This window comes from Engraulis encrasicolus, chromosome 19, assembly GCF_034702125.1.
Source record: "Engraulis encrasicolus isolate BLACKSEA-1 chromosome 19, IST_EnEncr_1.0, whole genome shotgun sequence".
Classification (NCBI taxonomy): domain Eukaryota; kingdom Metazoa; phylum Chordata; class Actinopteri; order Clupeiformes; family Engraulidae; genus Engraulis; species Engraulis encrasicolus.
The window spans coordinates 43,877,287-43,892,459 of record NC_085875.1 but is presented as its reverse complement, the minus strand read 5'-3'; the positions used below and the strand labels follow the sequence as shown (position 1 = coordinate 43,892,459).

At 42.3% G+C, this 15,173-nt stretch overlaps 2 protein-coding genes across 2 annotated transcripts in view; both read left to right on the top strand.

Annotated features, from left to right (window-relative positions):
• Positions 1–7,533, top strand: part of LOC134435495 (filamin-A-interacting protein 1-like) — a 28,555-nt gene extending 21,022 nt beyond the window's left edge. The window contains exons 5-6 of the mRNA XM_063184515.1: positions 3,579–6,393; positions 6,776–7,533. Coding sequence (XP_063040585.1) covers positions 3,579–6,393; positions 6,776–6,985 — 3,025 coding nt within the window. The 3' untranslated portion in view covers positions 6,986–7,533. The remainder of the gene's footprint in view (positions 1–3,578; positions 6,394–6,775) is intronic.
• A 991-nt stretch (positions 7,534–8,524) lies between these two features.
• LOC134435497 (cell cycle control protein 50A-like) lies at positions 8,525–14,484 on the top strand. The gene is made up of 7 exons (XM_063184516.1): positions 8,525–8,962; positions 9,084–9,203; positions 9,702–9,809; positions 10,172–10,259; positions 10,385–10,531; positions 11,282–11,488; positions 12,826–14,484. Exons 1-7 carry the CDS (start codon positions 8,714–8,716, stop codon positions 13,017–13,019), a joined length of 1,113 nt encoding a protein of 370 aa, XP_063040586.1. The 5' UTR covers positions 8,525–8,713; the 3' UTR covers positions 13,020–14,484.
• Positions 14,485–15,173: the final 689 nt, after the last annotated feature.

Genomic DNA, 15,173 nt, shown 5'->3' with positions numbered 1-15,173 from the left:
ACACACATAAATAAATATGAATAAAATTACATCCAATCATATGCCCAGTCATATGTATGTATGTACGTATGTACGGAATTCCTGGAACTGTCCATGGATGCTATAAAAAGACCTGGGTCAAAGACCTGGGTTTGCCTGTTTTCTGTTTGAAACATTATAGGAACTATGTTTGGTACCTGATGATGGTGGTGGGGGTGTAAATCATAGCTTCCATGGCGATAACTTCCGTTTTGATATCAATTTCTTAAGGCAGCGATTAGATTATTTACGATACTTAAGAATACCCCACGTTACGATACGATTCAATTCGTTTGTCAACCGTAGGATCAATTCATCGATACATATCGATTATTATTTACACCCCTAGTGGGTACCCAGAATAAAACCCTCCAGGTGCCCCTGCCAAAAGGCCGTCTCACCGTGTCTCTCAGTGAAGCAATTAGTGTGTCAGGATTGACCTGGTGTTGGAAAGTGTTTGCTTTGTGTGGCTTGTGGGGGAAATGTTGAAGGCCAAGTTCAACATGCACAGCCTGACATCTCTCAGTCTCTGGACCTTTCACTGTGTATTTAAAACGACATCCAAAATGAACAGTGTGGAGTGTGAGTAGAGGACATTCATTCAGTCACACAGCGCAGGTTTCTGCCTCTGTGTATAGTATCAACTACACAGTACATGCAGGATGCTCATAGAGTTAAAGGGTAACCGTATCAAGTGTTGTTGCACAGCTGTGTAGAATTTCCCTCCTGATTAGAGAAGGGTCAGTCTCTTTTCCCTGTCACATAGGTCATGGAAATGTGCAATAATCTGTATTGCTTTTAACTGTATGTTCCTCCATGTGTTTCAATTATGAGGGGTGAGCTGGATGACACCTCTGTTACTGATGAATCAAAAGTGTTTTCATTTAAGTTTGTGCGTCTGTTGAAGTGACTAGTGTATATTGTTGGGTATATTATTGTCTCCTGGTGAGCACCATTCCACCAATGGAACACATTCCTATACATTGAAGAAAATGTATGACTATAGTACTACACTACTAAGTCAGAATGGCTTGGTCACTGCCATTCTGGTGACTGCAAACTTATATTAGGGTCGTTACATTCATGTCTTGGCGCATAAAGTACTCTTGATTGTTATACTCGTGAAAGTACTCATGATTGTTACACTGAGAAATGTACAGCGACAACACTGCAACAGGGAAACGGATGGAATGATGATTTCTCACGCCAGCAACTGTGGCCAATGTTTCATTTACCTATAGCTCGTTAAATGCTGTACCCGACCAAGATCGACACAGGACATTTAGCCTTGCACTGATGTTTTTGACATGTGTGGATAAGAGTAATGAGTGTTGTGACCTAAATCCTTAATGTTGGCTTCCTGCCTCTGGCCTTTGCGTGAGAGTAAACTGTGGGGAGGGTTTCAAAAGGTGTTAATAGCCATGAGAAGTGTGCATGTAAATATAGAATGGGCTTCAGCACTCCGATACCCTGTGGACAGAAGTTAAGCTGAGTGTGATCAATGGCAGGTCTTGTTTGCGTTGTGTTATCTAACGAAGTCTTTTTTAGAGTACTTGTTGGATGGATTTTGCACAGTCATGAAGCATAGTGGGGGTTTGGGTGTGTGTCGAAGAGTGGCTCTACTTGTTGAGATAGGCAGCCCCTGTTCAAATTCCAAAATGTTTACATTCGGTGTTGATGACTATTTACTACTTACTATGAATAGATCCCAGATATTGTTTCAGGCATTGTTGCACTTTTCCCCCTCTGAATGTGCAGTTCCTCAAATGTACCCTTCCACATATTCTGCAAACAAAAAACCATCTGAATGAAGGAGGTTGGTCTGGGTGTCCCAAAGTAGCTGTGCTTGTTGTGAAATGTTAAAGTGAAATGTTTACAGTAGGTGTTGACTACCAGTTACTATCTCCTTTTAATAGATCCCAAATATTTGTTTCAGATATTACTCCACTCCCCCCTATCTCAGTGCCTCATGCACCCTTCTACACGTTGATTAAAAAAAAAAAAAATCGGAAATCTGTCATGCTTTTACTATCTCTAAAAATTCTGTTTTCTACCTATCGGTACAAAACAGAAGAAATGAATGCATGAACTGGAACCTTGTTTTTTTCCCCCCAGCCACACAAATGTGGCCATTTTTGTATGAGCAAGCGCAACACTAAAAAGCCTAGAATTTATTAGATGTAAAGAGGGGGGAGGGACCAATGAAAAGAGCGAGTGGAGAGAACAGCCTCCCTCATACAGACATAATCCCACCTCCTCAGAGACACAGCCAAGCCTTTTTTTAACAAAATCTGTGCCATATAAGGGCGCAATGACATCACCAGTAGCTTGCCCGTGTGTCCCGTGCAACTTTGCACATTTTTCACTTTTCATTAGTGTGACAGCATGTCTTGGAATTTGACGTTTCACTCGATGGGGAGTAAAAGGTGCAATGTGGCAGTAGTAGCGAGACGGACTAATATTGGGTTTTCTGACAGGGGACTTGCTGGTGGCTTGTTCACACAGGAGGGTAAGTTTTGTTTTGTTTAGCTGTGACATGGAAGTGTCATGCTATTTCACACTGATAACACTGACAAACGTTTTGTGCTAAGTTCAACAGATCTTAAGATTGCTTGCTTTCAATATTTACGAATGCTTTTTTTTTGTTAAGACTATTCCTCTAAGGACAAATCTTTGTGCACATAATACATGAGGGTCTTGCTGGGTCTCCAAAGAAAGGCTGTGTGTAGACAGTGTGAGAATTAGGGAAAGGGGGTGAAGATAGCCCACTAAAGGGCTTAGTTAAACATTCACTTCCATTTTGGATTTTTGGTCACGGTTCCAGCCACTAGTGCAGAGAGAGAACAGTAGGGCCACTTCTGGCTGGCAAGGCTGTGTGTTTGTGCTGCTAGTGAGTGAGGCGCTCTGGTTAGATCAAGTGTGAGAAGCATGTTAAATGCCAGCAGGAAGAATCACATGAGGGTTCAGCCTACAGTGTCAACCGCTTTGCCCCCCAAGTGCCACTGGTTCATTGTGCCAGTTTGATTTGGCATGCTCCATCAGAAGCGCTGTAAGGTCATGCATGGGGCATGAATTAAATATTCTGGCAACTCAGTTTTAACGTTGCATATTTCATCCAAAAAAATGAATTTGGGAACACATTTTCAACACTTATTTCATCCATTAGGTTTGACTTTTCCAGACAATATGCAATTTTGGGAATTTGAATTTGTGAAAGAACCAGGGTCATGTATGGGGCATGAATTAAATATTCTGGCAGCTCCTTTTTAAAGTTGCATATTTCATCCAAACAATGCATATTTGGGAACACAATGTTCAACACTTATTTCATCCATCAGGTTTTACTTTTCCAGACAATGTGCAATTTTGAGAATTTAAATTTGTGAAAGAACTGTAAATGTTCATTTGAGAAATATGCATAGATGTGGAAGATGTTCATATATGTGTTATTATATATTTTTATATGTTTTATAATCATTATTAATTTTACAAATCATCATGCTTGAATCAGATATATACTGTGTTTCTAATATGTCTTTTGCTTTCATTACCCCTACTAGATTGAAGAAATTGCTGGAGACAGAGAAAGCATACCAAGTTCGCAAGGATAAGGAGAACACAAAACGGCTGGAGAAAGTCAGAGATGAGCTGGTGAAACTGAAATCCTTTGCCCTCATGCTGGTGGATGAACGACAGCTCCACCTCGAGCAGATCGACCAGCAAAACCAGAAAGCCAAGGAGCTCACAGAAAACCTCCAGGAGAAAGAGTCGAAGCTGAACGAGGCCGGCAACCTCGCCAAGGAGGAGAGCCAGAAAGTCCTGACGCTCGAAGCGGCGCTCGAGAGCAAGTCGACGCAGTTCGCCAAAGAGCATGAGGACATGACCGCCAAACTGACGAGTCAGGAGTCCCAAAACAAACAGCTCCGGCAAAAGGTAGCCGGGCTGACGTCGCAGATCCAGGCTCTCGAGGAGGCCAACGGGGCGCTGCAGAGGTCGGCGGAGGAGCTGCAGGAGCTGAGGGACAAGATCAGCCAGGGAGAGTATGGGAACTCGAACCTCATGGCGGAGCTCGAGAAGTTGCGCAAGCGAGTGCTGGAGATGGAGGGCAAAGACGAGGAGATCACCAAGACGGAAACGCACTGTAGGGAGCTGCAGAACAAACTGCTGGAGGAGGAGAGCCAGGGGAAAGAGCTGAAACTGGAAGTGGAGAGACTCCAGGGCCGGATGTCGGAGCTGGATAAACTGGAGGATTCTTTCAATTTGAGCCGAACGGACTGTGCGCAACTGCAGTCTGCTTTGGAAAAAGAGAGAGGGCAGTCGAAAGAGCTGGCGGATGAGCTAGTGTTACTGAAGATCCGGGTGAAGGAACTGGAGTCGAGTGAGCTGAGGCTGGAAAAAGCTGAACTGCTCCTGAAGGATGACCTTATGAAGCTGAAGTCTGTCACTGTTGTAATGTTCAATGAACGCAAGAACTTGACAGAAAGAATAAGATATGAAGAAAAGAAAAGGGAGGAGTTGAGTATAATGTTTAAGGCTGAGCAAGAGAAAGTGATGGAGGTCACAGAGAGGCTAATTGAGGAGAGCAAAAAGCTGTTGAAGTTCAAATCCGAAATGGAAGCCAAACTGACCTCCCTTACAAGAGAGAGGGACGAGCTGGTGTTTAAGCTAGGTACTGAGGAGGAGAGGAACAAGGAGCTCAGCACAAAAGTGTGTATATTGAAACAAAAAATTGGTGGTCTGGAGGGGGTTGAAAAAGAATCTGCCAAGTACATGCTGAAGCAGGAATCTGGAAGACTTTCAGAGGAACGTGGGCAGGATGAGGCTAAAATAAAAGAACTGAATACGGAAATTGAGAGGCTGAAAAACCGCCTGAAGCAGCTGGAAGTGGTGGAGGGAGACCTCATCAAAACTGAGGACGAGTACGACATGTTAGAAAAGAGGTTCAAGACGGAGCAGGACAAGGCCAACACACTCTTCCTGCAAGTGGAGGAGATGAAGAGTCAAATCGCATTCAACAAAGCAATAGAAAGAGGCGAGGCCGTGATCCAGGAGGCCGAATTGCGTCAGCGATGCATGGCAGAGGAGGCAAAGACAAGGGACTTGGAATTGGACGTACTTGCCCTCAAGGAGAAGATCCACGAGCTCATGAACAAGGAGGACCTGCTGTCACAGCTGCAGGTTGACTACAGCGTCCTCCAGCAACGCTTCCTCGAGGAGGAGGACAAGAAGAAGAGCATAAGCAACGAGGTTCTCAACCTCACCAAAGAGCTGGAGGTCACCAAGCGGTACAGCCGGGCCCTCAGGCCGAGCACCAACGGTCGGAGGATGGTGGACGTCCCCATGACCTCTACCGCCGTGCAGACTGACCCTGCGACCAATGAGACGACCGAGGAGGACACGCCTGCGGTGTTCATCAAGAAGTCTGTACAAGAGGAAAACCACGTCATGAGCAACCTTCGACAGCGGTGCCTCAAAAAGTCGACCGAGAGAACGACCGTGGAGCGCTACCCCAGCGATATGAGGAAGTCCTGGATTCCCTGGATGAGGAAAAAGGACAACAGCCATAATGGGTCCGAGAAGCCCATGCAAGTGAATGGGGAGTGCTCGCCAGCGGAACTCAGCCTGACACAGAAGCAGGGACAACCTTTACACATCAGGGTGACTCCAGACCATCAGAACAGCCAAGCAACCCTCGAAATCAGCAGCCCGAGTACCTCGGACATCTACTCCACCACAACAGTGATCCCCAATACCCCGGGCCTTCAGAAGCCCCGCATAACAATCATTCCTACTCCCAGCCTCACTCCTACCAAGAACAGAACCATAGACAGCCCGCGGGTTTTGGAGAGGGCCAAGTCGCCAGTCACCATCACAACAATCTCTCGGGCAAAATCCCCAGAAATCAGGATCCCCGTCTCTGACAGATCCCTGTCTCCTGTTTCCATCATGTCGGTCAGCACGTCCTCCCTCTCTGACATGTCCAGCTCCCCGGAGCCGCACGAGATGATAACAGGCAGAGCCGTTTTCAAGGTCACTCCCGAAAAGCAAATGGTGCCTGCTCCGATCAAGAAGTTTGGCAGCTCTAACGCGAACATCGTCACCACAGAGGACAACAAAATCCACATTCACTTGGGCTCCCAGTTTAAAAGGCCGCTTGAGAGTAACAGTAGCAGCAGCAGCAGCCTGATGGTGGGGGGCATCAGACCACCTGCTGAGGCCGCTGATAGCAAGGAGATGTCGACCGGGACAGTGCTGCGCTCTCCACGCCAAAGCTGCTTAAGTCCCACCAAACCCTCAGCCAACAAAGTGACAAGCAGCATCACAATCACCCCAGTGTGTAGCAACGCTCCTCCGGCAAGACCTACACTAACTGTGGTGAGCGCTGCATTACTTTCTGGCGGAACTCTCCATTCTCAACTGATTTGAATTCATGCTTTTTTCAAATAGCCAGTTCATTATCATCTGTTTCACCAATAATAATTACAATACATTGCTTAACATTTTAAGCCCAGTATTATTAATATACATCAAAGTACACTTGACGTGACATTGGCTCACCATGGTTAAATATGTGGCAAAATCTGTGGGCTACATTGTCAGATTAAGTGAAAAAGAAAAAGCAAGGTGTACCAGTTAATATAACACTTTTTGATATTTGCAAATAGTCTAATTGTTTTACACATTTGTCATTATATCCTAATGCCCTGATATCTTTTAAAGACATTTCTGCAATGTTCTGTGCTCTTTCCCATTTCAGCAAGCACCACAAGACATGTTGTCACCTAAGTCTGGTGCGAGTCGGATCCCCATGTCACGTGGCATGAAGACAGGGAAGGCCGTGTTGGGTGCCCTCGGCATCTCCAGCACGATGAAGATGGAGGCACGCGCGGATGGCCAGTCCATGAGGATCGAGTTGAAGAAATCTACTCTCAGTGGTGCATCCTTCCTGAGTGGAGGAAAGAGTTAAATGAGAGTGAACATTTCGCAATCACAATCTAATAACCCTGCTTTTCAGGGAGTTTCAGCAGCTCAAACTGTGAATCTTCTTCAAAGACCATGTTCCTTTAATCAGGTAAAAGCTTTGAGTGTTTTGGCCCCCCACCCCCCAACATTGAGTGTACACGACTGACACAATATGTCAGTACACTGGTGCTGTAGGTTTTTGTCCTGAAAGCCTTAGTACAAACATTGTTCATGTGTTTTGATTAGCGCCTTACTGCAGTCAACATACTGTACTGGTAGACCATGTAAGACAGCGAGATATCTATGTTTAGGATCAGCTTGGGATCTTTTATAGCATTAATTACCATAACTGAGTGAACAAAGGTGAGATTTCCGGCTGGGACATGCTGCTATATGACTAAAACAAGTGCATTTCTGAATTCATAACCATCTCACCAAGTGGGACTTTGTGATACTACTTTTATGTTAATTCATTATAACTATTGATGTATCTACTATGAAGTAGCACATGTGTTTTTTATTGTTTATTGAATAAAGTCATTTTTGAAGTAAGAGGAATTGTCTCTGTATTATTTTGAGTGCTGTTCAGTGGGCTCGTAGGCTAAGGGATGCTGTGTTCTAATAAGTAATATTGGCAATAGAATTTACAACAAAGAATCATAAAACATACATATCTAATATATTTTAAACAATGTGTACATGGATACTGTGGCTGCAGGCTGCGAGACAGGCCCATCTAGTACGCTGGCTTGGCTTCCTTTCCACAGTGCACAGTACTACACACAGTGAATGACAAGCACATATAGCAAATCATAATGGTAAATTATGGTAATTTAACGCTCCTTCTCCAAAAGCTATAAAGTTGCATAGAATTGTTATTATAGACAGGTGATATCTGTATATTTTAGGCAGAATGACAGCAGGGAGCGTGTCTAAACTCTCTCTGCTAGAGTCTGAGATATATTCTAGTAAGGGGAGATAGAACAGGTACATAGAAATTAACGGTGAAGATTCGTAACGCAAATATGGCGTCTACCCGCCTTTCTGGTAACAAGAGCCAATGTGCCTGCTGAGCTGCGTTGACAGTGATCCAATCATCTGGCTGCATCGGCGCACGCGAAATTATGCACATGCTCAGTTGTGAAAAGCCGTTGCTCTCGTGCCGTTATGGAACTACTGCGCCTGCGCTCTGTCAAAAAAACCGTGAGAAAGGTGGCTCAAAAAGCTTTATTTTGACTCGTATGACACAACCAAGTAGTCTAGGTTGATCAGTTTTTCACGGTCGTTTCAACCATATGGTTTTCACAACCGCTGGGTTCCCCTCCGTCCTATACTCAGTTTCCCCATTCATTTTTCCCATTGACTCTCAGATCTGGTCTACTTAATCGCGAAATAGCACCCCGGAGGCGTCACCAAGATGGCCGCCATATGTCCCCTCTCATTCTAGAATCTCTCTGCTAGAGTCTTGGTGACGTCAGGACGCAAGGTAAATCGTATTGGTCGAAGCTCTTCCGTGTTTACCACCCTTGCTGTCAATCACAATTTAGAAGAGGAGCTTACTTGGGTTAGCTGAGTGTTGGCCCACGTTAGAATCTAATGTGCGTTTTTATGGAACACATATTTATTTTTTCGATCGCAATGGTTTAGGTGTGAAACAGACTGCTCGGATTCCCTTTCTGGAGAAGCTGTTTGGCAATCTAACTTAACTTTGGGTACAGTTTAGCCAGGAGCTATGATGGCGTCGACCTACAATGCTAAAGAGGAGGACGGACACCATTCAGGGGCTGTTGGCCCAGGCGGGCCAGGTACAATCAAGACCAAGAAACCTGATAATACTGCATTTAAACAACAACGTCTACCTGCTTGGCAGCCGATTTTGACTGCTGGCACCGTCCTGCCAGCTTTTTTCGTCATCGGTCTGATTTTCATTCCCATTGGCATCGGTCTCTTCGTCACGTCTAACAACATCAAAGAGTTTGAAGTGAGTATGGTGACTCTAATCCAAACGTAGACGTCTGTCTGTGTGCTTCCACGTTTTCTGTTTGCGGTCGTTGAGGGAATTTGTTTCAGACTTTCGTGTCTAACTTTATTGCACGTTTCAGATTGATTATACAGGGGTGGACGAGAACAGCCCTTGCCATGTTTGCTCTAACAATTACGCCTGGAATAACACAGTCCCTTGTCAGTGCTTCATTCCATTCACCCTCTCACAACCATTTGAGGTAAGGCCATTCGTTGTTGTAAGTGTCTAAGATTTATTTAACGATTGGAATGCTGTCAGGTTTTAAATGATCTTATATTACAATGTCCCTGGATGTGTTTTGTCTGAAATAGTTAACTTACTGTAAACCATGTCAGAAAGCATCCATAATGTTGAGTTGTCCCTGCTTACTAAACTACAGTGCCAATGGCCTTGATGATTGTCATCAAATATGCATTAGGTGTACCTCCCAAATAGCCCAATATTGATTAGCTAAGTGTATTCGACCTTCCTGTAGCTCCACTTATCCAGCCTTCAGCCTTTATCATGTTACCATAAGGTTTGGCTATTGAACATGTTATCTGGGTGTGTGCAGAACTTTTGGTAACACTTGACTTTTTGCTTTGCAGGTATGCTTTGTTTCCCATTGCACCATAAAGTAGGGCTGTTGTTGTGTGTTGTTCTGCAACATCGCAGTAAGCCTAATTGCGATATTTTGCTTTTCCTTTTTTCCTTTTAGAACAATGTTTTCATGTATTATGGCCTGTCCAACTTCTACCAGAATCACAGACGTTATGTCAAATCCAGGGATGATAGTCAGCTGAATGGTGATAAGAACTCATTGGTGGTATGTACAGTCGTAGGCTATAGTCATGTGCTTTACTTGTATGGGGAGAATATATATAATTCCTCTAGCATACCTTAAATGTGACCTTTAAATAATTGGAATGGATGGTATTGTTACATTTTCATTTATTTACTGAAAACGTTTTACAGAATCCAAGTAAAGAATGGGATGTTTATGTTCAGCCACTAGTATCATAGGGTAGCAGTATGTTTTTTGTCTAGGGTGGAAATAAAATAATATTTTAAATAATTCAATATTTGTGTAATAAAAATGATTGGTCCATTTAGGTCATAGAGTGTATAATATCACCGGTGGTATATACAATCTATGATTTAGGTGAATGTGCTTTTGCATTTCTACAGAATCCAAGTAAGGAGTGTGAGCCGTATCGCAAGAATGGAGGACTACCCATCGCCCCTTGTGGTGCCATTGCCAACAGTCTCTTTAATGGTAAGAGGAAAAACAACAATGACTAGGAACCATTTCTTTCTTTGATTTTTTTTTTAATACAGAAAGAAAAAATGTTCATGGAAGACCTTTTTAACAATCAAAACATTGCCTCTGTTGTGAAACAGATACCTTGGAGCTGTTATACAATTTCCCAAATAGTACCACCATTGAAATACCGTTGACGAAGACGGGCATTGCTTGGTGGACTGATAAGCATGTGAAGTTCAGGAACCCGGGAGGAAACAACAACAATCTCACAGCCGCATTTGCAGGTATGCAAAACCTGGACATTTCAACGACCCAATTGACCCTTCTTCTAGTAAGCTCAACAGAGCTCCTCATTCAGTGTCCAGGAAAACTATAGCCTGGAAAACCAGCGCCAACTGCTGGACGGCAAAATGTTTTCTAAATTAGACATCTAATCCATTTAGGCTGGTTTATCAGGCTAGGAAAACTATGTTTTGCCCTGGGACAGACCAAAAAAAACGGACGATCGGGTAAAACTTGGGACAGGTGGCCACACTACCGGTATTTGCAGGTTACTTGAACCAGCAGCAGTCATGACCTGTTTCCTATTTCATTAAGTGGTGAAGATGAAAATGTAGAATGAACAATTTGAATCTCATACATTATGGGTACATTTCAAAAGCAAGGTTTTATTAGTTATTAGTGCTGCTATACTGATTAAACTACATTGACAAAGTTACAACCCATCTGCTTTGCTTTCCGGCGAACCTGTCAGAATTCCCTGATGACCAACCTGGTAGATTGTAATGTAGATTGAAACATTGCGACTGTGGCATCATAAACCTTCAACAGACTTAAAGCAGGAGCAATAATGCTCAAGAGCCGGACACTGTTATCTATTTTATGCTTCTTCTTTTTTTGCTGAGAGATCCTCACTTCAAATTGCCTTTTTAACTTCATATTTCAATGTCATTGCAAGTACTGTATGTACAGTTTAGAGTCAGTGTACAGTCAGTGGCCATAAAAGTCATTCTATTTTTAATTCTTTATATCAGGGACAACTAAGCCTGTGAACTGGAGGAAGCCCGTCTTTGAGCTGGACCCTCGTGACCCCAACAATAATGGCTTCGTCAATGAGGACTTCATCGTGTGGATGCGCACTGCTGCCCTCCCCACCTTCAGGAAGCTCTACCGCATCATCCACAAGAACAAGGACATGCCGACCCTGCCAGCAGGAAACTACACACTCGCCGTTACCTACAGTATCCTTTTAATAACCGTCAGTGCAAACATGGCACACTGACTATATATAGTATATTCTATTTACTATATATAGTGTAGAGCAGTGGTTCCCAACCTTTTTTTAGGCGAGGCACCCTTTCAATTACTGAACATTTTCAAGGCACCCCAAACAAGCTGTAACATGGCATCCCATCGGATACCACAAAAGCTTAGAAAAGTAACACATTTGGAGGCGTCACACAACCTACGTTCGAAGTTGTAGCTTACTGGGGCGACCTAAATTTACTTTATTGTGCGTAAATGGCAGATGAAAGACGCCACTGACTAAGCAATACTTTATTAATTTACACAAATATGTATTAAATTACACAATTTATTATCAACCACGTTTCCGCACCCTGGTTGAGAAACACTGGTGTAGAGTTGTTTGTGTGTGTAGTAATAGTACTGTATGTACTTTGTGTTCTTTGGGATTTTCATCTATTCGGTGCGTCTTTTATTATATTGCTTGAAAGATTGCAGACATTTGCAGAGTTAATAAAGATCATTCAGAGAACTAGTGAAATGAAAGTTATATTTAGCTTAGTAATGGGTGAATAGAAAATAGAATATAGAAAACTTAATGAAAAGATGTGGAAAGCCTGTGAAGTCAGTCTTTATGAGTTAATACAGTTGAACGGCTTTCAGTCCTTTATGCAGTTGGTGTAAATCTGGAGGCGGTCACACATATCCTGCTCACTTCCTGTGGTTATGGTTAGAGCAGTATATGCATGAGTAACAGCATCCATGACCTGAAATTACCACTGGTGTTATCTACCATGTTATTTACCATGTCGTCTGCTTTGACACCTAGCTTGAAATCATAGTTACGTAGACATTTGCTCAAATTTGACTGGGTAAATAGGTCCAGTCACAACACTGATAAAGAACTTTGTTTAGACTTTGTTTAGACTTTGTTTAGTGTTGAATTGAAGGCCATTCAAATTATATTCAGATCACTGTAGAAGTCAATGTTAAAGCTGCTTCAGAGGGGAGAAAACACATGCAAAACATCACCATATCGGTTAGGTCTACCCTACTAAGATCTATAATTCATATACTCTGAAATAACTGTCTTTTGGTACCCTTGACTACAGTCTAACTGTCCAACATTACCCTACGCTCAGCTTTGATGCTAAGAGAACAACTGGTCCATCCAAAGTCTATTCAGGTCATTGTAGTCAATGTTAAAGCTTCTGAGGGCAAAAAAAACCATAATAGATTGGTTAAGTCTTCAACCCTGGAAACTTATCAACTTAAAATTCACAAGTATACTCTCAAATAACTGTCTTTTAGTACCCTTGACTTAAATCCAAAGATTACCCCGTGCTCAGCTTTGACGGCCGCAAGCGTATGATCCTGAGCACCATCTCCTGGATGGGAGGGAAGAACCCCTTCCTTGGCATCGCATACATGACGGTGGGCTCCGTCTGCTTCTTCCTGGGGGTGGTGCTGCTCATCATCCATCACAATTATGGAAGCCGAAGCAACAATGCCGACATTCCCAACTGAAAATCACCAACAGAGATTCCCACCTCTGCTAAGGTGTGCACACATTCGCACTATCCTGTATACCTGCTGGAACCTGGCTTCTTTTTTCTTTGCTAACATAAAGAGTTTTTTGTCTGTGAAGTAGCAATGTCCCAAAGCTAATGGAATATAATATTTCAGGTGCATAAGAAGGAATGGTAAAATATTTAGGAAAACCAATTGAAATGTTACATTTGAGCACAAGTAGATGGGATGCAAGTTGAGTTTGTATGTTTTTTTTTCTTTTTGATTTATGAATGCTGATGTTCCATAGTCTCCCCTACTATAATTTTACTGATGGGACCCTAATAATAAGGTGGTTGTTGTTATTAGCTTTTTTGTCATCAATACCACTGGAATTCAGTGACGTTTTGCTGTAGTTGAAATGTATGAAGTCAATGTTTTACCGTGGTGCCGTACACAGTATGGACCCTAAAAGGAAGCACAATGCCACTGAGCTACACGACTTAGTATTTTATACTTGAAACGTTCTGGGTACTTTGGCTAGTTGGAGTAGGAGTACACTGATGATTTTGACCAAAGTTGTTTTGTTAATTCTGTGTTGCTTCTCAAAATATATGCAGACTGTATTATCTCAATCAAAATAGCCATCTTTACAGATGACTCTGGAATGCAGAGAAGGATCAATCTTGAAACCATTTTGTTAAATCTAACAAACTGAATGTAATGGGTACTGTGTTGTCATAAGCAAACCTGCTTGGAAAAGAAAATACTCAAAATCAAAATGTCTGTCAGCCGTCACTGGGTTTTCAGACTGAGCTCTTGTTTTTTTTAAAGGTTTTTTTAATGTGTGCTTGACCAGCTGGACCCTATATCATGTGTCATATTTTCCTCATACACACTGTAGTTTTCTGTTGTAAGCCCATCAAGGGCTAAATGATTTCGTTTTTTGTCTTTTTTTTGGGCTTTAATTTGATATTTAGCCTTTTTACATGATATATTTATTGAAACCATTTCATTTAATGTGGCAGTTATTCTTATATTGTGTTAACGATACAGAATGTAGTTCTTTTTTTCACTGGTTTGAAAATAAGCAAATATTGCAGTATAAGAAAATGCACTTTAAATATGATAGATTTTAAAGCAGTATGTTGCAGTATTTATTGTATATTCCTTGCACTTTCTTTTACAGGACATCTTAATGATGTACACAAAGTTGATATCAGGCTTCTGTAAATGAAATCATGATCATGTACATGAGTCCAGGTGATATTCAAGTTGTCAACTATGTTATTTGTGCACAAATGAATAACCGTATAGGGGCCTACCTTGTAGGCTACACGATGCATTATACACCAAAATAAAGAATATATTGCAGCTTTGTAAACACTGTAAAAGAAAATTTAGCTTTTTGCAGCAAGGCTTTACATTCCCTTTTGGACAGCTGGAAACTGCTAGAGTAAATAAATCAACATTAATTCCTTCACATTTCTCATGTGTGGTTTGAGTTTGTTTTAACAGTGCCCATTCATCCATGATCCATTTTCATGTAGCATGAGCATCCATACCGATATTGTGATCTCGCCGGGAGCGTGTCTATGTTCCCACAGCCCATTGGTCCCACATCACTAAGATTTTAAACATTCTTTTTAGGCCTATTGGTTCTCTTAGTTTACTTGGAAATGTGGGAACATGGAGTTGTAGAGCGTATGGCTTATATCTGAATAATTTCGTAAAACTGTGGGAACATGGAGCAGCAGGAATAAGCTGGGATCATTTGGGCTGTGGGAACATAGAGCTGACCCCATCTCGCCGATATCACATAGTAAGATTATTGTATTCTCTCTGCCTATATTCTCTGTGAAATGTGGCAATGAACATCTATATTTCCTATCAGTTAGAACTGATTTGTTTAATTTTTTGGAATTGGTGTGCATTGCTGTTGAGGATGACAATTAGGCCTACTTTACATCATCAGACAGCCAGAGATGTCAAACTCAAGCCTAGGCATACAGGAAGAATTTGGCCCAGGGGCAAAATCTGGCCCACGGGGTCATTTCAAATAATACAGTAGGCCCACATACATTAACCATTAATATACAGTAATGTAACTTTGATTAAATTCGATACCCTGGGCCTGAGGCAGTTCAGGACATAGATCTGTATAAAAAAATC

Excerpts from the sequence above, each read along its gene's own strand:
- LOC134435497 (XM_063184516.1), top strand. The coding sequence starts at position 8,714 with ATGATGGCGTCGACCTACAATGCTAAAGAGGAGGACGGACACCATTCA. Across the intron at positions 8,963-9,083 it reads ACAACATCAAAGAGTTTGAA|ATTGATTATACAGGGGTGGA; the intron begins GTGAGTATGGTG and ends TGCACGTTTCAG. Across the intron at positions 9,810-10,171 it reads GTGATAAGAACTCATTGGTG|AATCCAAGTAAGGAGTGTGA; the intron begins GTATGTACAGTC and ends GCATTTCTACAG.